We start from the raw sequence: 25,714 nt of genomic DNA, 5'->3' as shown, positions 1-25,714 counted from the left end.
TGACGTCACACTGTGTGAAGATGGTTGTTTACCAACATGGCAACAAGCGTAACTGCAGACGAAATTGAACCGTACATGTTCGAACTACCAGTTTCTCTCCTCGAATCAAGCATGAAAGATGAGGAGCGGAGGCCACTTCCAGCAGTAGTGAAAAGACAGTGACGATGAAAATTGCGACTCTGTTTGTCTCAGCGATCAAAGGTAAACACGCCCGCTCTCTGTGCTGAACTTATCGTCTGCTTTCGAGTCTGTGCTATTTTTTTCACTCTCGCCTTGTCAACGCACTCGCGAATAAGTGGGATATTGTTTAAGTGTTCATGCATTGCATGCACGAGTAAAAGAACAACAGCTCATCGCAGTTTTAACTGTTCTTGATTATTTCAGAGACTGGTGTCAGAGTGGCCACTGTACCTGTTGTATTGTGTGGGAGGGGCAGATTTGAGAGAGAGAGGAAGCTAGCCTGAGGTACATTGTAGAATGAAAACTTGCAGGGGAGCAAGAATGCATCACCAGCCACGAAGGTGTACATACAACTTTTTTTGAGGTGCCTATATTTGTTTGATTGTTAAATGTATGTATTTGTTGTTGTTTTTAAAGGCTATCAAGAAAACTGTTGTCATTTAAATTTGTAACACTCAGGCACATATAGTTTCACACACACACAAGATTAACTCACTTGCATGCCCACAGAAGAAGTTTGCTCTTCACATTGTTCTGTTGTTGTTGTTTTTATAATGTAATCATTGTAACATCAACACTCAGTAATAACCAATATTACAACACAATCACTTTTTCATCAGAACTCACTCACATACTACATGTATTAAACCCTGGTTTATGGACACTTGCATTTGCACTTTGCATGGGAAAGCAGCCTGAATTTCAGATGAACTTTAATAAAAGAAGATTTATATGTATGTTGCTCTAGATGCATGTTTTAATAAATAATAATGACATTCAGGAAAGTAAAAGGACTGTTGAAGTTTGCTGTTGTAAAATGTCTGATGATTAGGGTTCTGTTGCACATTTAGTGAATTGACTGTACCAATTGCTGTTATTATTTACACCCAATCAGTGCATCCACATGATATTATGTAGCTTAAATTAAAGAACATGTTTTGATGTGTTCAGAACATACCGACAAGTTGCACACTCACTGACTTTCCGAAAGAACAGGAAAGTTCTTCCTGCCTGTCTGGTCACTGCCATCAGAGACCTCTTTCTGTCACAGAGCTACACAGGCTTCAAATATATGTAAGATAAATAAAAGGTACATTACAACTCTCAACTGCGGGGTGTGTGTGTGTGTGTGTGGGGGGGGGGGGATGTGCATAACCATTGCATACTTAAGGTCGGCTTAAACTGCAAACAGAAATGTGGAGCTTGCATAACAATTCTTGCTTTGGCAGATTTGGAGATAGGCAGCCTCAGTCTATATAGTTGGTCACCAGTTGGGGCGTCCTGCTTGGTGACAACTTGAGCTTTGTCAACTGGTCTAGCTGTAGCAGTCAAAGTCTGGGCACTGTTGCATTGTAGTCTTGCTGTGTATGCAGAGCTTTGTTGTAGCTGCCATAGGCCAGTGTTGCCATAGACCAGTGTTAGGATCACCACCCCCTCAAACAGCTCCTTCAGTTAACCTGATGCCTGTTTTAGACAGAAAAAAAAGTTACCACAATCAGCAGAACTTTCACTGGAGAATGGGCATAATTCTTTCATACTTTCTTTCTCATAGCTTTTTTTGGTTTTTATAATCTCTTCATTACACTAAATAACATCCATCTTAAGACCTATTTTGAGCCTGAATTTAAGTTGACTAGTAATGATATTAATCATAAGGCCAAAAAAAAAAATAGGTCTGTTTACGGTAACCCGACCGACCCTAGTTTTTTCGCGCGACCCTAGACTTTTTTTTGGCATTTGGGGAAAAAAAAAAAAATATCTTGTTTTTTTTGCAAAATAACGTAAAAATATGGTTTTTTGGAAAAAAAAAACAAAAAACAAAAAAAAACAATCCCGACCTACCGACCCTATTTTTTGGGCCTATGTTACCGTAAACAGACCTATTTTTTTTTTTGGCCTAATGTATTTATTTTTATAATGTACAAACTAGAGTATGTATGTGGATATGTGTGTGATGGTGCTGGTATGGATATGCGTGGTTTGGGTTATGTGTGTACTGATGTGTACATTTTATGTGTTTTGTATGTTTTGCGAGTGCGATTTTATGTGATGTTATTCTGTACACCAGCCAAAACAAAATGTCTGGTATATTAGATAATAAACGCACCTTTAAATTTATTAGCGACTACACCCCGTCACCCTGCAGTCCCCCTCCCCCCCCATTACACCCTACACTTTTAACATTGTATAAAAAATCATGTCCCAATATAGGTCCCTAGTTACCTGGGAGGACGTTAAGCTCCATAATCAACATCAACAACGTATTGAATTGAATTGAAAAGCTGGGGTTAGGAGGTCTAACTTCTTGAATTAAAGTGGGTTTTTTCTCAGGTGCATGTAGTTTTTTATTTGCTTGAAATCATGGTGTATTCTGGTTGTAAGAGAAGAGTCCATTTCCTTGTAAGCCTGCAAAATTAAGATTTGTCATTTTTGAAGTACATTTTTGTAAGAGTCCAAAATAGTCCAGGATAAGGAGGAAAAACATAGGGTGGGTCAGGAAATCTGAAACATTGCATAGTTTTGTTTTGCCTATGTAGACACAAAAAGTACTGAGTACTTCCCCCCCCCCCCCCCCCCCCCCCCCCAAGAGAGCATAGCTGTTTTAATTATTTTAATGCCACTGTTAGCAAGAGGAGTACTACAGACAGCAATCAAACTGGATTTTTTTCTGTAGACATTGTTATTTCTGTTTAGGTGTTTCAGTAGTTTTCTATGCGGATAAATCATGCTGCATGATCACTAGAAACAATCCAGCTCTGTAGCATGCAAGTTTTTTAAAGGTTTTTTTCCCATGTTACTCTGAGAGAAAAAAACAACCCACAGAGATAAAGTTGAACTGGCAGTTTGACTGAAGCAGTGGTAATAACACAGAGTGCTCTTCCTACAATCAATTTTTTTTATGTGGATGATGATGTCCATACATGTACAGTTTGGTTGTATTATTTTGCTAGACTATTTGTTTCTGTTAGATATATCTGCTCACATGATTGTTGTTCATAATTTGACATTACATTTACTGCTGATCAAAATGTATTGTTGGAATAGGTCTGCTTAATATTCTGACTGCAGTTTTGTAATAAAATCAAATAACACAGATGTTTTAAGTATCAAAGTGCTTTTCACACACACACACACACACACACACACACACACACACACACACACACACACACACACACACACACACACACACACACACACACACACTCACACACTATGAGTATGACTGCAAACATGAATTTGTACTTGTATTAATTATAATTACTGTATTACAGAACCTGATCTGAAAAAAAGGACAACAGCAAATTATTCATGCAAGCTTGCTGTATTAACGATTTCTTTATCCATTTAATACAACACTGAATTAAAAGATAACAACTATAACAACGTGTGTGTGTTTGTGTGAATGTCTATGTGTATATGGACGGACACTGATTAAACCTGAGACTCATCGATTACCCAGGTGAGTGTAAAAGAGGGAGAGAGAGAGGGAACTTTAAGGTGGGTGCATGGGGACGGGCATGTAGTAACAGATATATGTTTTAATCTGTAATCTTAACACATGTGCTTAAAATTAGGAACAGATGCCATTCCACTACAAATACTGTCAGTCTGACAAAAACGCCCAGTGACACTGAACCCCTATCCCTTACAGAACACATTCAGTATACATGTACTCACTTCCTTTCGTCTGCGTTTAGTGAAAGCAGATCGTTCTGATGACACTGATTGGTATCCGGTTTCTGACCTCCTGTGAGTGGTCAACAATTGTCGGAACTGGAACTGCGTTAGGCAACAGCTGTTTTGTGTGTGCCAGGTTTTCTTGCCGGCTTAACTGCGTTCGCATTGGAAGAAAGTGTCGCGAAACACAGCACATCGTGTTGGCCGTTTCCAGTTAATCAGTCTTGCTGCAGAAGTTGTAAGCCCATCGGAAAAAGGTGACAACTGATGCCTGAACCTTTTTTCTATACTTCATAGCTATCAGCAGCCGTGCGCATTCCTTCGGCGTGCTGTTGATGCTCGATTTAGGCAAACGCCCACTTGAGCGTAAGCTGTAACTTTCGGTTTCCAAACACAAAGTGACGTCACAGCCGGTTCTCGTCTACTGGCGGCCATTTCGAAGTCTCGTTTAGCAGACGAATTTGGCGGAACGTTTTTAATTAAATCACAATGATTAAGCTACGAATCGGTGAATTTCTTTACATTTTTGGAATCTTTAGGTGCATTTCTCTAACCTTCAGTCATCGGTTAGTGGTTCTAATAACCTTTAAAACAGCGTGGTCTGGTCCTTTAATACAAATATATTCTACTATATAAATATATATTTCAAATAGAACACATTATGCAAGCTCAAAACAAAACAATTGTAGGTGTCTAACTTATTTTGTGAACAATCCAGACAAGTATAGACATAAAGCTGAACATAAAATTCTCATCTGTCTTAGCTTGTGCTTCACCATGAGAATGTCTGATTTAGCAGAAAACAAAGACTTGCTCCAATATTATACACACATATTGTTTAAAACAATCCTTTAAACACACAATTTAAAAGAAATATATGTTTACACTGCCTACCCTAAGCTTAATTAGAGAATATATATATATTACCTGAATAATCAACAATATGAGTCGGAACATGTTCTGGTGTGACATCAGCAGGAATTGTTATTTCTTCTGCTTTCGATGGCACCTGAAACACAAAGCAATTTATCGTTAGGTGTTCAATACATTACATAACAGGGATGGCCAAATCGTCCGCCGGGTCGCCAGGGGCGAGTAAAAAATCCGCCGGGCTAGTAGAAACCGCCTGGCAACTCGCCTGGCTGGCCAATAAAAATTCTGGTCAAATGCGACCCTTTTGGTTGTAATACCGGGTTTTAAAGCCATATTAAAACACTGCAGATCAACTGTGGTAAGTGCCGGGCCAGCAAAATTTCTGCCGGGCTAGTGACTTTCTTGAAGTTACTCGCCCGGCCGGCGAGTTAACATTTTGAGATTTGACCATCCCTGCATAACATGTGCATCACACATCTAATATGATAAGATACCCTTGGGACCAGTCTGCATTGTACTTGTAGACCATGTGTCTTTTCGCGTAGCTTTCATTTTTGGTCGAGAAATAGATAATTAATTTAAGTATGTCCAGAATAGACTCTTTTTTTTAATAACTGTAGTTGAGTAATAATTAATTTTGGGTCCCATCAAATTAGGACAATCCCAATAGATGCTGGTTTGTTTGTTTTCATAATATATTTGTCGAAGAGTTGACTGTTGAACCGCTTACAATAACGAGGCAAAACAATGCCACTGATTAGTTGAGCCAAACATTAACAATCTAGGTGTAGTAAAAAGAATGATCTCTGATGTGCACTTTTTGCATTGTTCACGCGATACGCCGCCCCTTTCTTTTGAAAAAATGCACATTAAAACTCGCTCAATTCTCTGCCGTCATGATCATTTTTCTGACGTATCCGTATACAAACATGTGTTTTGTCGCCTGACCTTTGAACATGTGGTCTATAGCTACAGTATGCAAAACACACATGTAATTGGCCAATAATACTGCAGTGAATAGATCACAGCAGCAGTAATTAGTGAGCTCACACAAGTATTATATATGTATACTATATATGAGCCTGTACCAAAAGGTGATCCTTGAAATGGGACATTTACATGAAAAATTCAGAATGCAAACAGAGCTTTGCAAAATTAATATAGTCATTTAGACTGTTTTAAGATTCTGTTTTTGACATTTAAAAGATAACTTGTAGCATACTTTTTTGATAATGCCAGGACAAAGCTTGATATTTATGTGTGTCAACCGTAACATAGGACACAGTATTATGCTTAATATTTTGTTCATAAAAAGTGTTAAATAGCTCAAAATCACATTTGTATACATGAATGCATTGTGAGCTAAGGATATATATTGCTATAGCTCACATAGCTGAGACTGCTGGACTACAAAAATTACGTAACCACTGTGTCCTCTGTTACGATTGACACATAACAAGTCAAGTTTTTCTTTTCTCCTCACATACTCAAAAATAGTTTCAGAGCAAAAGTTAAAGAAGCAATGTTGTATTTATGGCATTGTAAATGTTTTGATATCTAAAATTAGTTGGATTTCTATTCAGATGACTAGAATACTCATATTTGTGTGTCACTCGTAACGAGACATGAAATTTTGTTTCAATGCATATTGTTCACTTATTTACAAGAAAGACATAATTTTAGACAAAATTAGTAATAATTGACTTATACTTATCATCTTAACTTGCTGCTTTCATAAAGAGAAATTATTCTTGAAAGGTATGTATTTTCTTGCTGACCACGTTTTGGCACAGGCTCATATATATCCAACACAATACGATTCTAGACGGCTTGAGAAATTTATGTCGTTTGAGAATAAAATCGTTCCATAATCTTAGAGTTAGATGCAGAAAAAAAGGATCTGCAGAAATGTCTTACTCTTAACCCTGCATAATTCACGGTGTGACATCCACTCAATCTGCATACCTGTCAACCTGTACGGTTTTGTTTCTCTTTTAATTCAATCTATGATTCAACCATCATTTGAGAATTTAACTCCAGAAATGATGAATTGAAAAGCAGTATGAGAGATTATGCAAATGAGTACTAAAAATAGGAGAGAGATCTGGACCAGGCCGGTGCCCCTTCATGAGAACCTGCATGGACCTGTGGAGGCTCTCCATAAGACCACCAGCTTCATTACCAGAGCTGGAGTACTAACAAGAAGAGCAAACGCTCGATCGAGTCACTTTCGCAGTTCTGAATATTATATGAGGCATCAGATGGACAGGAAGAAATTGCTATTCACAACACAATGAGTCACGTTCACATAAAATTTGAGCCCGGTCACTTTTATAGTTTCCGAGAAAAGCCCAACGTTAAGTTGTGTGTTGCCGAACAGAAAAGGCTAGTTATCTCCCTTGTTTTTCTGATAACGTTCGTAAAAGGCTACAGATGTAAATACTTTGATGTAAAGAATAATCCTACAAAGTTTCAATCACATCCGATGAACTTTGTCAAAGATATAAAATGTCTAATTTTTCCTTTGACGCTGACCTGTGACCTTGAAAAAGGTCAAAGGTCAACGAAACCATCGTTAAAGTGTAGAGGTCATTGGAGGTCACGACTAAACAAAATATGAGCCCGATCGCTTTGATAGTTTCCGAGAAAAGTCCAACGTTAAGGTGGTGTCTACGGACGGACGGCCGGACGGCCGGCCGGACAGACTAACACTGACCGATTACATAGAGTCACTTTTTCTCAAGTGACTCAAAAATAGACCTGACAGTGCCTATGCTATTTTCCAAACCTCCTTCTTTTTCACCAGAGTGAGCCGTTTTGAAATTAAGTTACCAATTGAAACTTACTGAAAACTGTTTTCTCATTTAAATTGAAGTTTTGAGTCAATAATTATTGATAATTTACATCAGGACAAGGGAGGCAACTGTGTTATTTTTGGTTTTTATTAATTTTTCAGAAATTGTTCAAACATGGTTATTTTCCATCACGTAGATCACTAGATGAAACTTGTTTAAAATCAAGTTCATTCATGAGAGCGATTCTGGGGGGTAAACAGGCCTGAAACTGGTTTTTGTATTTCAAAAAAAAAAGTTGGTGTGTAAGAGATTGTTACCTTGAATACAGTTTCTAGTCATATACAATACAGGTTGGCCTTGGAGGGGGTTGACAGGTCTGAATCTGTTATGTTCATATTATAAGCATGAACGAGCACTCACACAAGGAAACATTTAACAGCCAGGATACAGGCAGCTTCTTCACGTCTTATAACCTGAATGAATGTGGTTGCACTTGTTGTTGTATAATATAACTTACCTCTTCTGCAAACTCTTCACTCACAAGGGAGAGAATCAATGATGTTTTGCCAACAAGGGCTGCAAAACACAAGCAAACATGCACATCATTAGCAGTATCACTCATTTGTGGTTTTGAAAGTTAAATTACAGACATATAACTAACTGTTTGACATTAAATACCAATGAAATCAATACATATATATACAGAATTTCCCAATAATTATCTGCATAAGAATATTCAGATTAGTACAAACTACAATAGTAAGAATTCCACGCACTGATACTAACTTGTAATTTAATGCTATGTACTCCACAGTTACTGAATCAGCCTCTTGGAATACTGAAAATGTACAGGCAAAAGATACACTCCGAGTGTATACAGAATCGATAGGTCTGCATGCACTCCGACAATGAAAAGCTCTGTTACAACTCTAAGCCAATGAAATGCCCCCTTACAAGTCGTTAGGAAGTAGCCAATGAAAAATTAAACTGAGACCTGTATTCACTGTATTGACTTCCGCCATCTCTTTTTCGAAGTGTAAACAGGGCTGGCAATAATGTACACTCACTTGGTATACAGCCATTTCTAGGTCGATACACACTCCAAGTGTGTTCCAAACTCCGACAATAAACTGCCGTGTAGAAGTTTTATGTACGTGTTTGTTTTTGTCTGTTTGTCCCTAGCGTACTTTGATACCATGAATTGAAACTGAAGCGTTACTTCGCAAAATGGCATCGAATGACGCTCCGAGTGTTGATGCGGTTCAGTGTCTGGTCTTTTAAACTTTTATGTACACCCCGAGAATGTATTTATAGATCTACATTACAACAAAGGCTGTGCAGCATCAGATTTTTAAAAAATTTTGTGTACTCTTATTATCAACTGCTTTGCGTTCCTATTGCACCAGAAGTTAACGCCGGAGTGTATACAGTGGTCAGAATCTTGTATACACTCGAGTCTGAGTGCGTAAAGCCAGTGCGAAATTTATACCTTGACAAGACATTCTGAACCACAAAGTGGGTTTGGGAGATCATGATGTGTTTGTATTGAACTTAAACTGAAAATATATATAGTGTGAATCCCAGTCGACACAGCTGAACTGGAACGTGGAAAAACTATGCCCCCATAAGTAAAGGTTGTGGCTATATCCACGGGTCCGAGTCTCTAGTCCCCAGGCGATATCCACGTCACCGACGTCATCGTCGCACGAAAAGCCTCACGTTGGCATTCTTATCAAGCACTATTTTGTTTTTACCACGAAACAATCAACTCTTGACAACCTGCAAACTAAACTGAAAGCCTTCGTGCACTCATATATATGTATGCAACTTTCGAAAAGTTCGTCGAGATCGATAGCAGTCATCAGGAGTATCGCACAAAATATAGATTCTTATTTTTCCCTATTTTTAACGGACATGTTGTCTCCGTAGCTCAGACGGTAGTGAATAGTCAAACAGTCCGTTAGACCTCCGGTTCGAGCCTGGCCTATTTTTCCCCCCTCTGAACTTTCCTTTCTTCTAGCTTTCTCTACTCTTCTTTTCTCCAAAGCATTTCGTTGATAGAGCTGAGATTGCAACAAAAATGCACTCCTGCAATTTTCACCGCGGTCACAACGGTAGGACGGCAGCCGACTTTGTTTACATTTTATCACATAAACTCCGGCCTCTCCTCCCATTCAAAGTGCTGCTGATCGAACTTTGTACCCTGTATTCCACTCATGGAGTCTTACTCGTTATTTAAGAATAAAAGGGCATTTTGACTTTTAAAATTTGACAGCTGAAAATATAAGGTGAGAGTAGCGTCCCTTGAGTACGATGACGTCAGTGACGTGGATATAGCATCGAGTCTAGAGACACGTCGATATATAGCCACAGCCATAAATAACAAGAGGCGAAGCCTTCAAGGCTCACCTAAGAAATCGACAAACAGTAACACAAACTCAATCACTCCGTCACACATACGCACACACAGTAAGCATAGCGGTGACACGGTGCAAGAGTGCGAGACACTAGATCTAGATCTGTCTGTCTGTAGCCTACTTACTGGGACACGACTGCCAGATGGACAGATCGACACTGCGCTTTCGACAGCGCTTCCTCACGCAGACACTGGAAACACGCTGTGTAGATTAACCTGTAGTAAATCTCCTTTGGTATCTTCCTTATCTATCTTTCTGGAGCTACGAAACCGAACAATGTGAAATCGTCTTCTCGGAATCGGCGAACTGCAGCTCGGTGATAACTGTATCTATACCACAATCCTTCACGCGATCTGACCTAACCTTGACCCCTGACCTGGTCTACATACCACACACAACACAAACCAGTCACCTGTTTTTACCCCCCAAAACCCCCCACCACCCGTTTTCTTTGGATACACACTTTAACTACATACGTGCCGACGAAATGTTGATCATTGCTTCAATACTTTGAAGCTGTTGCTTGAATAATAACCAGGTAAAATTAGTATTTCGGTGTTCAGTCAAATGTTAAAGTTTCTTCCACAGACATACATACATACATACGCGTGCATGCGTGCGTAACATACATATGTCATACGCACGCACGCACAGACAGACAAAAGTTAGCATCGCATAGGCTACACTTACGTGAGCCAAAAACAGTTCTGCAAAACATTTCTTGATTAGAGCATTAATTGAGTAGGCCTTACCATCCCCGACTAGGAGAATCCTCACATCCTTCTTTATAGATCCCATGGTGACACAGTGTCTTCAACTGGTCTCAGAAAGTTCTTCTGGTTGTTACAGCACAGAAACACTGACGTCAAGGACAAATCACATCGGTTGCAGAAGCCGATGATTTCCTGGTGTGTACTGATGACCAGATCATTCTTTTGTTAAATATTTCGCAATGCTAGTAAGTTAGGCTATCGAAAGTCTCAATGACATTCTGGACAAACGCTGTTCACATTAAAGCCGACTCCTCATCCTTCGTTTTCAACTTTTGAAAACCATGCTGCTGAAAGTAACAACTAACATGGGATGAATAACGTTGCTTCGCACATGCCATCACACTTGGAATTTGCAGAGGCAAATCTTGGGTTTGATCTTGTTCAGCACCACGCTTATGGTATGTGCTTCAGGACACCATCTTCCATTTGGTAAAAGTGTTGTTTTGTGTTTGTTTGAATAAAACCCGTATTTTGTCTCATCTATTTGCTCTACTCTCGACTTGTCTGACCTACCACCACTTCCTGCCGGTAGCGCATGCCATTTCATGCTCTTCCGGTACAATTACGAAAGTAGCAGACGACCTTCGCATGACTGTGGTGTCTTTGGTCTGAATGCACTACATGTAGCTGAACATTCGAGGCTAAGCTTCGCCATGGGGAAGGGGGGTGGTGGCAGGGTAGCTCTGTGTGGTGTGAATCCCGAAATGAGTCTGAAGAATCTAACGCTTTTACACATGCACAAAACGCGAACTCGGCCGCTCCATGTTATCTTACACTTACAGGTTGTAACTTCATGATGACAAAAACTAGTACTGGCGTCCGTTGACTTTACACCTGAGTCCTGCAGAATCCTGTGGTCAGTGCATGACAAATTGCTGAATGCGAAGGGTCATTTTGTGCTCACGTACCATCTCTTTACTTGTACTTCATGCTAGGTGGTTGATTTTTGTGTTTGATTCAGTGCAGTGAATAATATCACACTACAGCAGTATGTGTTTGTTTGTGTGTTTAAAAATCTCTACGATGTGTGTGTGTGTATTTGTGTGCATATTTGACAATCTCTAGTTCAATTTACAATCGTAAATGTAGTAGTCCAGGCATGGGAATTGTCTGCCGAAAGGCAAATTTCCGCCGAATCGCCGCAAAAGCAAAAGTGTCCGCCGAAAAAATAAATGGGGGAGGCAAAAATGGTTCTAAAAACTGAATTTAATGGCAAACTTGGAGTTTAGATGACACCAAATTGCACCAATTGGGTTCTTTGGAGAAAAAAAAAATCCGGGGGGACATGCCCCCGAACCTCCCTATCAGGGCTAGGCGCTTCGCGCCGTCGACTTTGCCATTACTTACAAATTTTCAGCCTTTTTTACTTTTTTCAATTACCATGCCTGGTAGTCATCTAGCATACATAACGATACAATACAATAAAATATTTTTATTATCTCAAATTGAAAAATTAAATTTTTGCTGACGATGAACACACATCCAACATTAAAACACATCAATATAAGCAACTATTACACACACACACACAGAATCCATAAGTGTTCGTTACAAAATATGTTCTGTTTGTGTATGTCCAACTATCTCCAGGCAGTGCATATGTTTTCTCTCTCAAGGGCATGAGTCTCTGTGTGTGTGTGTGTGTGACAGAGAGAGAGAGACAGAGAGAGAGAGAGAGCAACTGACGGGGCCTCTCATCACAAACAGCCCATGAACATACGAAGCAAATATCACTTTATTTTTCCAGAACAGAAAACAATCTTTTAACCATATGCTTTGCATTCAAGATGTTATGACCATAACTACGCTAATAAGTACACATATGCACTAACTTTCCTGTCAGAGCTGTTTACCCTCCAAGTGCAAAAACCACTACTGTATCTACAAACTGCTTCAGTTCCCTGGTTACTGCAACACTCAGGCTGATTTTTTATTTTAACACATAACCAAGTTCCATGACAGCAAGCACAGTCAAACAAAACCCAGAATCTTACCCCCTCCTTCTATATCCCCCTCCTTCTATATCCCCCTCCCCTTTTCTTCCCATACCTTCCCTCCCTCATATATTGTCAGCACCCGGCTTCTTCGCAAATGGACACACAAGATTCAGAACTGTACACATCCTTTTAGTCCAAGTAATTTTTCCACTCTAAACAAAGAAAGAATAGTACACAAATGTCTGTGATAAAATTAACTGGCATGAGGTGTAGAAAGCACAACTAAAACATCAACAATCATCAACCACTTTTGTTAGATGGCGTTTTTTTTAATTTGTTGTACAAATGTTGGTCAAACCTTCACAACTAGTGTGCAACATAAGCTATGACATTTGTGAAAATAATAGCCCCATGTCAGGCATGTGCTAAGCTTTCAATGCTCTATGCAAAAATACTTCCAGGGACATCAAAAGCATTCAAACTGATCAGTCACTTAAAACATCTGTAAATTACACTTTAATTAACAACTTGAAAAGGAACAAACAGCTACTTTTGATAATGGTAGAAGAAGAAAAAACTCTATGTACACAAGAAGATATTTTACTTGTGACTTGCCATTGCTCGCTGCCATACATGAACAGAACAAAGCGCACACAATTTCTGTGCTTATTATTCTCATGGATGAGGCTTTAATACTTCAATTTTCACCACATTGCAGTCAGAGGTATGATCAAGTTTGTTGTTGTTGTTGTTGTTCTTGTTCTTGTTCTTGTTGTTGTTGTTCTTGTTGTTAATTTTCCAAAGCAGTTTTACACTAGCTCTGAAAATGTGTAATTCTCACACACACCATCAGCATACATGTTTGAAAGGCAATGTATCAAGAAAAAGAGACTTCGTTAGAACTAGAAGAAAGAGACAAAAAATGCAAAGAAGAGATACTAGCTTTCAACTTCCACAAATATCAAAGCACCAGTTCTTACAAAACAAGAAGTGATCAATGTGTGTGTGTGTGTGGGGGGGGGGGGGGGGGGGCTGTAAAAGCCTGTCTATTACTTTCAATGCAGTGAACATCATTCACACATAGACAGAAACATGCATGTACCACCTATAATGTATTTCATACAAAAATGTAATGAAATATATACAGTCTTCAATCTCTGCAAGTCTTCAAACTTTGAAATCCCATACACTGTACATGTACTCAACAACAAAAATCAAAATTGTGAACAACATGAACTAATTACGTAGGAAAAAACAACCCTTACCGAAGAAATATCTGCAACTGCAATTACTCAACAGACTCATAAACATAGCTTAATGACAGCAGAAAATCAACATCAAGTTTAACACGACATATTCAAATGCACAATCCTTCTGCCTGCTGGTAATGTTATCTTTGAGTTGTCCATTAAACAGCAGAACACAAGGAACCAATCAGTGTTTGGCGCTATCAAAAGGAAACTACAAGTGAACTAAGGACAATGGTGACAAACGCAATTCAGAATCCTTGACCCTTGCTGGTGGAAGCTGGCATGTCTTCGTCGTGAATACCGCTCACCTGCAATAACATTACACGTCATTCACAGGAGGAACAAGGCAGTCTTTACTGCTCTCAAAAAGGAGAGGAATTTAACAGTATTCCTTATCTATGGAATCATGTAGTTAGGACCGTTATCCATGTCTTCCTCATCAGACCATGACATTGTATCACTGACTTTAATCCTATTCATTTCTGCCCTGGTACTGCTGGGAATCGTATCTTCATCCTGAGAGCGAAGCTTCATCAGATTCCTCCCAGGAGTGGCACTGGACTGTTTCTGACTGTTGCCTGCTGCCAGATGGTGATCACCCTGGAAATTACTGAGTGAACAGCTTAGAACTGATCAAATTTAGAGTCCATTTCTTGTTCATTGAATCATTTGTATGTGTTTGCCAGTTCACTTCAAAGACTGCAAGTGAATGATTTGTTTTGTCTGTTATAAATGCTCAAATAACAAACCTTTTTTGTTTTGTTTTGTTTTGTTTAGAACTGATCAGCTATTTAAACTGGCAAAAACCACTCTTTGGCTGAGTCACTGTCTTGGTAAGAGGTGTGCGATATGCTGCTACCAAGTGAAAAAAGGTCAAAAACTTTGATAACTATAACTATAGCTCTCATTGTGTAGCAAACATCTTAAAATCAAACCGCGAGAAACTCAACATATGTGTAAACAAGAAGGGCAAAGCCCACACGACTCACATGCTGAACAGACCTTGATCTTTCTTTCAGAATAATTTTACAATAAAACTGAGAAAAACAATATTTTACACATTTTTCCTACCAAAATACATGTGACCTTGACCCAAGGTCAAGGTCATCCAAGGTCATGCAACACAAAAATTCAAGACACAGGAAGTACAATGGTGCTTATTGGCTCTTTCTACCATGAGATATGGTCACTTTTAGTGGTTCACTACCTTATTTTGGTCACATTTCATAAGGGTCAAAGTGACCTTGACCTTGATCATATGTGACCAAATGTGTCTCATGATGAAAGCATAACATGTGCCCCACATAATTTTTAAGTTTGAAACAGTTATCTTCCATAGTTCAGGGTCAAGGTCACTTCAAAATATGTATACAATCCAACTTTGAAGAGCTCCTGTGACCTTGACCTTGAAGCAAGGTAAACCAAACTGGTATCAAAAGATGGGGCTTACTTTGCCCTATATATCATATATAGGTGAGGTATTGAATCTCAAAAACTTCAGAGAAAATGGGAAAAATAGCTGTTTTTTAGACAACATTTATGGCCCCTGCGACCTTGACCTTGAAGCAAGGTCAAGATGCTATGTATGTTTTTTGGGGCCTTGTCATCATACACCATCTTGCCAAATTTGGTACTGATAGACTGAATAGTGTCCAAGAAATATCCAACGTTAAAGTTTTCCGTCCGGACGGACGGGGGGGACGGACGGACGGACGACTCGGGTGAGTACATAGACTCACTTTTGCTTCGCATGTGAGTCAAAAATTCAAATACTAAATCCCCCCCCCCCCCCCCCCCCCCCACATGTTCCTAACTTTTAAAGACATTGCAGCTTGACCCAGCTGGATGGATGCTGTCTGCTCAGATTCAATGGGTGTATGACCATAAACATAAATACAGTGGAACACCCCTTTTAGGACACCCCCCCCCCCCCCCCCCTCCATTTAAGACTCCTCCCTTTTCAAGACCTAGCTTTTTGAGATCTGTTCATAACCTCTTTAGACAGAATCCATTTTAATACTTTCTCTTTGTTTAGACCTGTTTTTTAAGATTTTTTCAGGTACATGTACTAAAAGAAGAGTTCAAATGTACTTGACTGTACTCACATTTTTCACACCAGGCGAACCCTTATCTTCATTTTTCCCCACCTAGAAAGTGAGCTGCCTTGTCCATTGATCATCATAGTGGTTTAGTTCTAAAGTTTTTCGCAATGAACAACTCACCTTTTGAACATACTGTGGGTTGACAGCAATTTCTCTATCCATTTCCTTGATCTTTTCATCCATTCGAATACATTTCTGCATCTGGAAACGAATACAGTAGAATTGATTAATACCTTTTGTATTCTTACTTATTGGTCTTTATCTAACTAGCAACTGAGCACTGTGTCACAAACTTCTTTGAAAGGTTTGCGCAAGAATATATATTTTTAAAAAGTTTATTCAGAAAAAAGAAACAACATGGCCAATAAAGAGTGTCTGCAGTGCCACTTTCAGTGTGGACAATGTTTAATGACACAAATTCTGACCAGAACATGGGATGAGCAGCAGAAATGAGTACCAGCACTCACAAAAAAGAGCAAACTGCTGGTGATTATTTGTTGAGCGTAGCAATTCTAAGCTTGGCGTAACAGCATAGCAATTTGTCTTAAAACGTAACATTCTACGCTGTTGGCAGATCTGTGAATAAACACACGCATGCACATACACACACCTCTTTGTCGAGTTCTAAAAGCATAGCCGCGCTGTTGTATTTCTCAGGGTTGTCATGAAAGCGGACCATTCCATCCTTCTGGTTGATTGTTGCATATATTTCTCCATCTTCAATCTGTAAATACATGAATATATAAAGTCAAACACGCAAGCAAAACATAGCTGTGAATAGTAAACCTATACACAGATTGCAACATGCTTACATTAAATTCTAAAATTCCTTCCCTCGCATATTTTCTTCTTCTTTAGAGTTGTTTCCCTCTACTTTTTTGGTTCAACCATTCCCTCTCTTTTGTTCTTTTTGGTTTGTTTCTGTTTTGCATTTTGTTCTGTATTGTCTATGTCTCTTGTTAGTCACGAAGAAGTGTCCAAAGGAGAACATTTCACTTCTGTTTTGTTTTTGTCATAGTGAGTATGGATCTCTTTTGTTTGTAACATTGTGCGTCTCACCAGCAATCATTTTAACCCTTGGGCTGGTTGTCGCGCTACTTTACGTATACTGTCACCTGGTAGTCACAACATATGTCGCACTACTGGCTCAGTCTTGGTCAGTTCCTATTACCTCCCATGGATGCGAAAACCTATATGACCGTTTTTCTTTTTTTTTTCTCTCAGTTAAATCACCAGTGGCTATGTAACATGTGTTACAAAATTGCACCAGTGTAAGGGTTAATGTTCAGATTACAGTCAAATCAGCCTTGGCAACCACCTCTGCATAACAACAACCTGGCTACCCTGACGCATTTTGTTTTATATCATCAACCTTTCTGTAGTGACAGCCTTATCTATAAATAAAATCTGATTCATTAGGACCACATTTAGTTGATCCCTGGAGTGGTCATTTAAGACAAGTTCGACTGTTTTAATTCTGTGATAAACTGACCTCCTTTTTGGGATTTAGCAAAGAAAACAAAGTTTGCACTTATAAAAAGAAAAACCAGCATCAACGGTGAGATAACCTTTTCCTGCGCAAGTGAGCATAATTTCAAGCTGTCTTTTTCCTGTGTTTATTTTGTAAAGTGTATACTAAATATAGATGGACATACCTACAGCACAACCTTCAAACATTCAGCACCAGTGAAGAGAGAACTCAAGTAAATGATCGGAAGAACTCACCATATGAAGAACATATTTTTCTGCTTCTCTGGAACCTGTCAGTTGTACCCTGTTGGCCATGTCTGCCAGAGATAATGTCAGGAATGTCTGCAAATAGAAAACAAGACCCCTAAAATGTATGGTCACCTGTGCAGACAAAAATTTACCGAAAGTCTGTGCACTGACAAAATTCAGGGCATCTTCATAGAGCAGACAAGTACATGAACAAAGAGGAATTCCAGATATAACTGTCAGGTTTTCATGGGGTGTGGAAGAGTTGCTTTTCCTTGTTTTTCCATAGAAACACTGAGGCAAGCTACATGTGACATTACAGGCCTACCTCAGTGTTTTTATAGAAACAAGGGAAAGCAAACAAAACAACGTCCATTGAAAACTTATGCCATTTATCGACACCATATACAGCAGAAATGAACACAGCAGGTACTGGTACGTATCACAGAAACCAGAAGGCAATCAATATCAAAAGCACTAGCATTATCATGGTGACAAGACACACCTTCACCAGCTGCTTCCTCGTTCCTTTCAACAAATGTCAGGGAACCATGTACTGATGTCTGCATTCATCGAAACAAAGCAAGTTTCATTCACTCTCTAACTGTACAGGTTTTGCTAGCTTACCTTGGTGAGCCTCTGGATGTTTTTCTTGTACAGTGCTGTTTCACACTGCTTCACTAGACCCATGTTATTATCCTGGAGATAAACAACAAAACACATCAAGGGTACTGATTCAAAAAACAAACAAGCAAACTTCAACGCACACACATACATGGTACCAAGATAAAACAACACAAACTTACATGCCTACATGCTTGCACACACCACGTGCAGACATACACACAAAAAGAAAAACACTTTTAACCCAATTTTCATAAGACAACCCTTCTCCCTTTCACATATATATATATATATATATATATATATATATATACAGTGGAACCCCTCTCTAGCGACCTTGAAAATGTTGACAAAAATCGGTCCTTATGGAGGGGGGTCCTTACAGAGGGAGGGGGCGGGGCCACAAAGAAAGTCACCTCAGATTTTCTTAAAAAAAGAAGAGCAAACGCTCGATCGAGTCACTTTCGCAGTTCTGAATATTATATGAGGCATCAGATGGACAGGAAGAAATTGCTATTCACAACACAATGAGTCACGTTCACATAAAATTTGAGCCCGGTCACTTTTATAGTTTCCGAGAAAAGCCCAACGTTAAGTTGTGTGTTGCCGAACAGAAAAGGCTAGTTATCTCCCTTGTTTTTCTGATAACGTTCGTAAAAGGCTACAGATGTAAATACTTTGATGTAAAGAATAATCCTACAAAGTTTCAATCACATCCGATGAACTTTGTCAAAGATATAAAATGTCTAATTTTTCCTTTGACGCTGACCTGTGACCTTGAAAAAGGTCAAAGGTCAACGAAACCATCGTTAAAGTGTAGAGGTCATTGGAGGTCACGACTAAACAAAATATGAGCCCGATCGCTTTGATAGTTTCCGAGAAAAGTCCAACGTTAAGGTGGTGTCTACGGACGGCCGGCCGGACGGCCGGCCGGACAGACTAACACTGACCGATTACATAGAGTCACTTTTTCTCAAGTGACTCAAAAAGAAAACAGAGAAGTTTGAGTTGCTGACGACCGTTTCCTCAAGCAAACTGCTTCGATTTCATGTTTGACATTGTCGATGGTGTCCACCAGTTCTGGTGCATGTTTCAATGCAAAACGAGTTAGTTTCTGAGCAAGCATTTCTTTACAGCAGTCCCTGCAATGATGAAGGCCCTCCGAGAAAGAGAGTGAAAAATCGGCCACCGTTCTCAGCATCGCGTATCTGTGTGTAACCTCTTTCATTGACAAGATACTCTTGTTTCCTTGCAGCCTTGACCAGTGAGTCGGTTACCTAATCTGTGAACCCTTCAGTTGTGTTGCTTTGTCAAAAGTTAGACACAGTCAACTAGTTTTGCTCTGAGTGAACAGTGCAGCTGGCCTCAATTAGCCGGTGACACCTCTCTGGCCACAGCACCAAACAGTACATGGCTGGGGGGAGAGAGAGGGGGGGGTGGTAGCTGGCTAAACTCAGTGGGGTGTCCGGTGTCACTGAAGTCAGCAGGAAGAGCATTGGAGAGAAATAGAGAGGTGTACTCTTCCAAACAATTTCCAAGGATCAGTTGTCAGGGCTTAGGGTAGTCAGTGAGGGAGAGTGAGAGCGGTTTGTGTACAGTCCGACTGAAGAGTGAAAAGTCACTGCCACAAGATCGGCATGCAGTCAATAAAGCCAGACAAGAAGAATGATTATGACATGCGGCTCTATCTGCTGGTTTTTTTTATTCAAACTGGTTTTCAACGCTTATTCTCACAAAGCATCTGCACACCTGCCTCTGCCTCTGTGCTGTGTTTGTGTGGCTGCTTTCGTATGATGTCAGTGCATGGTGAGTGCGTTCACTGCCTTGTCACCACTTCCCCACCTTTTTCAGAATGTTTTCTTGGAGTTGGATAATTCTTTGAATTTGCGATTTTCCAACATCAAGACTTTTTGCAATCGCGATGGCAGTTTCTCCCTTTTTGTGTCTGTTCACAACATTCACTCGATTTTCGAGAGTTAAATATTTTCTTTTCTTTGTAGACGCCATGTCGATCTCCACTGCTCTTCTGTCCAAAGACCGTCTATTCTGACTGAATTGAACGGTGTGTGTTGGTCACGTGAGTTTGTTTTCTCGATGATTGGTTTGTGATGTTTACTCAGCCCACCCAACCATCACACCTCTCAGCGGTTAATTAGTGCCTTTGCTTACGCAAGACGGTTATAACTGGTTATAACCGGTTTGTCAGTGATGCGTTACGCTGACTGAGTCTTGGCTTTGTCTGACAAAGTCGTTACACAAGCTGTTAGGTCGGTCCTTAGACGTTAGAGCGGGGTGGTCGCTACACTGGTGACAACTATATAAGGAAACACATCGGTTAAAAAAAAAAAGGGTCGTTGTGGCGGGGTAGTCCTTAGAGAGGGGGGTCGTTGTGAGGGGTTCCACTGTATATATATATATATATATATATATATATATCCCATTTAAGGGCCTTTGTACGTACAAATTAGAAAAATCAAGACCCTGGGATCTTCCGATGTATTGGGTGTAAGCCAAAGGAACTAGCATATCCTTTAGAGGGAGTTTTATCATTCTTTCTGCAGCAGTGTGAGTACATGTGTTCTCTTCTTTAGTCATACACAAGGCGATACCGATCAATAGGGTGTAGGGGTCAAAGCTGAGGAAAAAAGTTGTGCCTTACAGTCACCAAAATATGGTACTCCTCTTCTTCCCCTGTGCCCCTGTTCTGGGATCAAGTTCATTATGCCCTCTTACACTCCCTATTTTTCATAAACGCCGTCCACAAAGTAAGTCTTTACTCACCCTAACAAAAGTGTCATTGTGTTTGGTGATGACACTTCGAACATCAGCAGGATTGTTACTGCCGTAAGCAGTGGCAAGGTCGTGATAAGCCTGGCACAGGGGCTTGATGTAGCGTGGTACAACCTGTGGTGCATACTTTGGCAGAGTGGGAATCTTCCCTTGCACTATCAGAGCCACCAGTATGAACTTCTTGTAGGACTCCAGTGTGATGTGGCTGACTGCCATGCTTGGAGTAGTGACAGCCTGCAAGAAAAAAAAGACAAGAATATGTTACCATCTTTTAAAAAAAATAACATTAACAAGTGATAATTTTATATGAGAGTTAATTTCAGGAATCCAAGATCAAAGGTGTCAATAAAAGGCAACAAGAAACTCAACACACATTTTTGCAATGTGTCACAAAAAAAGTTTAATATTGCTACTGGTACAATATTGCTGACCAGAACAGGTAGAAATATTAATTTTTTTGCAAATCTGCTGTGAATTGTAACATACCATACAAATATCATATAACTGTAGTACAGTAATACACAAAACATGGTTACTTATTCTCAGCCTTCATCCCTTTAACTAATGCAGTTCGGCAACAATTGTAGACTTTTAATTACTGACAAATCAATACAGTACTGGAATGTACTAGTTTATAACATGGAACATTCAACAACAACAAAACCTGGAATGATAATGTACAAAAGGTAAACTCACCATTTCAAAAAAGTAAAGTGCTCTGTTGTAGTTTTTCAAAGCCGTGTAGATCATGCCTCCGTAGTAGAAGTATAGCAAGAAGTCTTTGGCATCGTAGTGACCACTCTGCAACACAGGTTTCTTGATTACACTCACAAGAAGTTTGAAAACTATTTCTAAGCACTGTCTAACAAAAGTATTAGTCAAAAACACTGAAAACTTGTCACAATGAGCACACGAAGTCACAGACAATGTTTGCCAAATTCAAATGTATTATAATAACTATGTCCCGACCAAGCGGATGATGGTACGCCTGCTAACAAAATTAAACCGACAAACCTCTCGGCTGATCTCTGTTATGTCAACATCCAAGAAGCTGAGAGCTGGTTTGAAATTCTTGGCCAGGAGGCATAACTGCAAGACAAATCATTGGACCAAAATCAAAACAAGTTGCATGAGCCAATTCTCAGTCCATCCATTTAAATCACAAGTAACATTGGCATGCATTATGGCATCATATTCTTGAAAGCACCCCAAAGAGACAAGAAACATCTAATAATAAACATACAAACTTACTTCTGGACCTTTCATATCAAATCATAGGACCAAAATCAGAAGAACTTCCCTCAGCCAAGTCTTTGTTCATCCATTTGTTTTTGAATAATAATTTACACTGTCACACAAAATGACAGTATACTCTTGGGACAAGTTAAAGGTCCCTCCCTATACATGCATGTACTTGACCTTATTTTCCATAATGGGTATATTTTGGTGAAATTAGTACAACAGTGGACAACAGGTGTACTTTACTGGGAGACCACAGTACAGGGCCAACTAACCCACTCAACCCCATGTGCCTTCATTCCATGTATGTAATACAGTATAAGACCCCCCAAAAATTAAACTTTGACAATAACTTCAAAACCAAAGAAAGAACTAAGAATACACAACATATCTGAAGTGTTACCTGGCAAAGACATGGATGAATGGAAGTCAAAAGGGCCAGGTGTGTTTGCACTTTACGGATGGCTTGGCACAGAATGGTAATACCTCTCTGAGCCTGAAACAGATGTAAAAAATATGAAAATTGTTTAAACTCCAGCTTCTATCACATTGCTGTTTCTCTAGTCAAACAGCTCTAAATCTCAACCACCATGCTTTTTTTCTCTTCAGAATCATTACCTGTAATTTTCTTCTGTTCCCTTACAACTCCAATCTGAATCAACACAAGTTTACACTGTGACTATGTATGAGGTTGAGAACAATAAGCAAGAACAGAAAGGCAAGAAGGCAAACATCTAGTTTTCAACTGCTTATCACAGTGTGACTAGCAAGTTGTTGTGTGTTCTTGTCTTTTTAAAAAAATATAAATCAATGAATGCAATTCTAAACATGTTTATAATATTCCGTGAGCTGCCACTTTCCTGACTGAATCTTACGTTTACCTTATCTCCTCAAGATATAAAACAGGATTTATGTTTCCCACTAAAACAGAACTGTTCCCTGAGTATTATCATTTATGCCATGGCCTACAAATAAATTTGCATGCAAGAATACAAGTATTATAAATTCCAATATTATTTGAACAAAAATATATACTAACCTGTTTTCTGTCAACCAACTGTAAGGTGAACTTATGGCACAACTCAGCAACTGAAAAACAGGGATGCTTCATTAATTTCTGTCTATCTCAGTATCTGTTTCATATTTTATGTTTAATGGTATATGTGTGTGTGTGTGTGTGTCTGTGATGTGTGTGTAAGCATGCATGCATCTGCGAATCAGTCTGTTAGTCTGTCTGGCTGATTGGCTACTGTTGTTCTTTGTTTGTTTGAGTGTGTGTGTTTTAGATATTATAAACAAAAGTGACTCTCTACTCCTTACCAATCTGAATCACTACCAAGACCAAAAACAGACAATGACAATGTAGCTCAGCAACCAATGATGTAACTTTAAAACCAGCTAACGGCAGTGGGGTAAAAAAAACCAACAGTAATAACGAATAATGTCAGTCTTTTTATCACTCAGCAAAACAGGATGTAAACACTAAACTGTTCCCTTACAAGTCTCTGGCGCAAATTTTATCTGCTCCTCACTGCAGGAAGACACAAACTCCTGTACTTGAACATACAGAGTTTCAAAATCTTGAATGTGGGCACCACTCAGTTTCACAACCCTGCACAGAAAAAACATAAATTGCTAACATAAGCTAGGCAGGTTTCACAGTATATTGCATGTCTAAGATAGAAAAAATGTTTGCTGGCTAACTTTTGATAAAATATGTTCAGTTATGTTGTTTTGTGTATTTGTGGGAGTTTGTATGTTGATAAAGATCGAGTTAACATAATGAGTTAATGTAAACAAACTTTGACTTTTAGTTTATGTGAGCTTCCCAAACTATAATTAATATCGTTTACTTTAAATTGTGACCAACATGATTTCCCGGCTTTTATATTGCTTGCTGTGAGAGGGCCATGCAACAACACGATGAAACAATAATTTTCCACCTGCAAACTATTCAATTCTTGTGAAAAGGTGTAAATAATCGTATTCACCAACAATTTGTTTGGAAGCTAGAGGCCTGCACATCATGAACGTCAACGTCACACAGAGCTAAATTGGGATATTGTTGTTTCCTAGGCACAAGTGTCTTCTAATCACGTGGGTTCATTTTATACACCAACACAAACTTTCACTTACAAGAGGGCCAGTACGCCAATTGAATGTTCACTGTAGCTGAGAGTGGCCAGGGCAGTATCAATATGTGCATGATTCTTGGCCAGGGCATCCATACTCTTGCTCACATACTCCACCATATTGGTGAAGGATGCTGAAACAAATAATGAATACAAAATCACTAGGAATAAATACATGTATATAATATACGGCATGTCTGTACTCTGTGAAAATAACAATCACAACAATGCACTGACAGCAGAGGAGTTTGAGGTGTAAAATCCTGCTCACAGATAATTTAACCCATACTCTGACCGTTAAATCACAATAATGCACACTGGTTAACATGATCAAAAGTGTTACATTTTAGCCAACCATGACAACCAGGTGGTCTTCCTGACTGACGCTCTGTCAGTACTACAAGCAATGACCAGTAGCAAACTGCCTCAGCTGGAACACGCTCTACACAACATCAAAAGCCTGAGGACAGTACTGCAATGGATCCCCTCCCACTGTGGTGTACAGGGAAACGAAGAGGCGGACAGGATGGCAAAGCTGGGTGCAGAAGATGAGCAAGAGAACAACCCTGTGAGCCTGACAGAGATGAAGACCATCATTAAGTCTCTGCACAGGACGCCCCAGCCACAGGACAGCTACCACCTGCTATCCAGACCACAGCAGGTGGTCATCTTCCGCCTGAGAACGGGACACAACAGACTTAACCAGCATCTCCACAAGAAGCTGCATGTTGTGCCCTCCCCCATGTGTTCTTGTGGGGAAGCAGAGCAGGCCACGGCCCACATCCTACGAGACTGCAGGAACCACCAGGTGCTGAGAGAGGAAATCTGGCCAATGCCGGAGTCCCTGCACAACAAGCTGTACGGGCCAGTGGCTGCGCTGCAGAGGACCACTAATTATATCTCAAGATCTGGACTCCAAGTGTGATCGGCGATCGAAAAGAAGAAGAAGAAGAAGCCACTGTGACAAAATATTTTCGAAATTACCAGAAGAGGACATTGTCTGCACATTAGACACAAACTGCTCTAGATTGGCCGCCATGTTGATCGTGGAAGGCCGCTGAGAACGCTAACAAAAGAACAGAACAGGAAGTCCGGTACTTTCTTTAGTCATCAATGATAAATAACCCTTATGACCTTTTTCAAAAGTAAATTGCACTCTGGAAATATTTACTTTTTATTTTTTGGGGGGGAGGGGGGATTTAAGG

The 25,714-nt window shown here is 39.6% G+C and overlaps 2 protein-coding genes and 1 long non-coding RNA gene across 4 annotated transcripts in view; all 3 read right to left on the bottom strand.

Annotated features, from left to right (window-relative positions):
* The window catches only part of LOC138959261 (mitochondrial Rho GTPase 1-like), a 34,882-nt gene extending 23,642 nt beyond the window's left edge, over window positions 1-11,240 (bottom strand). For both annotated transcript variants that reach the window (XM_070330663.1, XM_070330664.1), the window contains exons 1-3: window positions 10,699-11,240; window positions 8,047-8,105; window positions 4,789-4,870 (exon numbers count right to left, since the gene is read on the bottom strand). In XM_070330663.1, coding sequence (XP_070186764.1) covers window positions 4,789-4,870; window positions 8,047-8,105; window positions 10,699-10,744 — 187 coding nt within the window. In that variant the 5' untranslated portion in view covers window positions 10,745-11,240. The remainder of the gene's footprint in view (window positions 1-4,788; window positions 4,871-8,046; window positions 8,106-10,698) is intronic.
* On the bottom strand, window positions 1,127-4,473 carry LOC138959262 (uncharacterized). Its single transcript, XR_011453676.1, has 2 exons — window positions 3,862-4,473; window positions 1,127-1,644 (listed from the first exon to the last, which is right to left on the bottom strand). It is a non-coding gene; the product is annotated as an uncharacterized lncRNA (long non-coding RNA).
* A 1,196-nt stretch (window positions 11,241-12,436) lies between the features above and the next one.
* LOC138959260 (COP9 signalosome complex subunit 3-like) lies at window positions 12,437-25,592 on the bottom strand. The gene is made up of 13 exons (XM_070330662.1): window positions 25,494-25,592; window positions 24,514-24,643; window positions 23,877-23,989; window positions 23,417-23,466; window positions 22,781-22,873; window positions 22,153-22,227; window positions 21,835-21,939; window positions 21,130-21,372; window positions 18,352-18,423; window positions 17,734-17,820; window positions 16,619-16,732; window positions 16,129-16,209; window positions 12,437-14,214 (listed from the first exon to the last, which is right to left on the bottom strand). The coding sequence occupies exons 1-13, from the start codon at window positions 25,546-25,548 to the stop codon at window positions 14,155-14,157; spliced, it is 1,278 nt and encodes a 425-aa protein (XP_070186763.1). The 5' UTR covers window positions 25,549-25,592; the 3' UTR covers window positions 12,437-14,154.
* Between the last annotated feature and the right edge of the window lie 122 nt (window positions 25,593-25,714).

The sequence above is a fragment of the Littorina saxatilis genome, linkage group LG2, assembly GCF_037325665.1.
Source record: "Littorina saxatilis isolate snail1 linkage group LG2, US_GU_Lsax_2.0, whole genome shotgun sequence".
Classification (NCBI taxonomy): domain Eukaryota; kingdom Metazoa; phylum Mollusca; class Gastropoda; order Littorinimorpha; family Littorinidae; genus Littorina; species Littorina saxatilis.
Note: the sequence above shows the minus strand (reverse complement) of the source record. Positions and strands in the feature narration are given on the sequence as shown.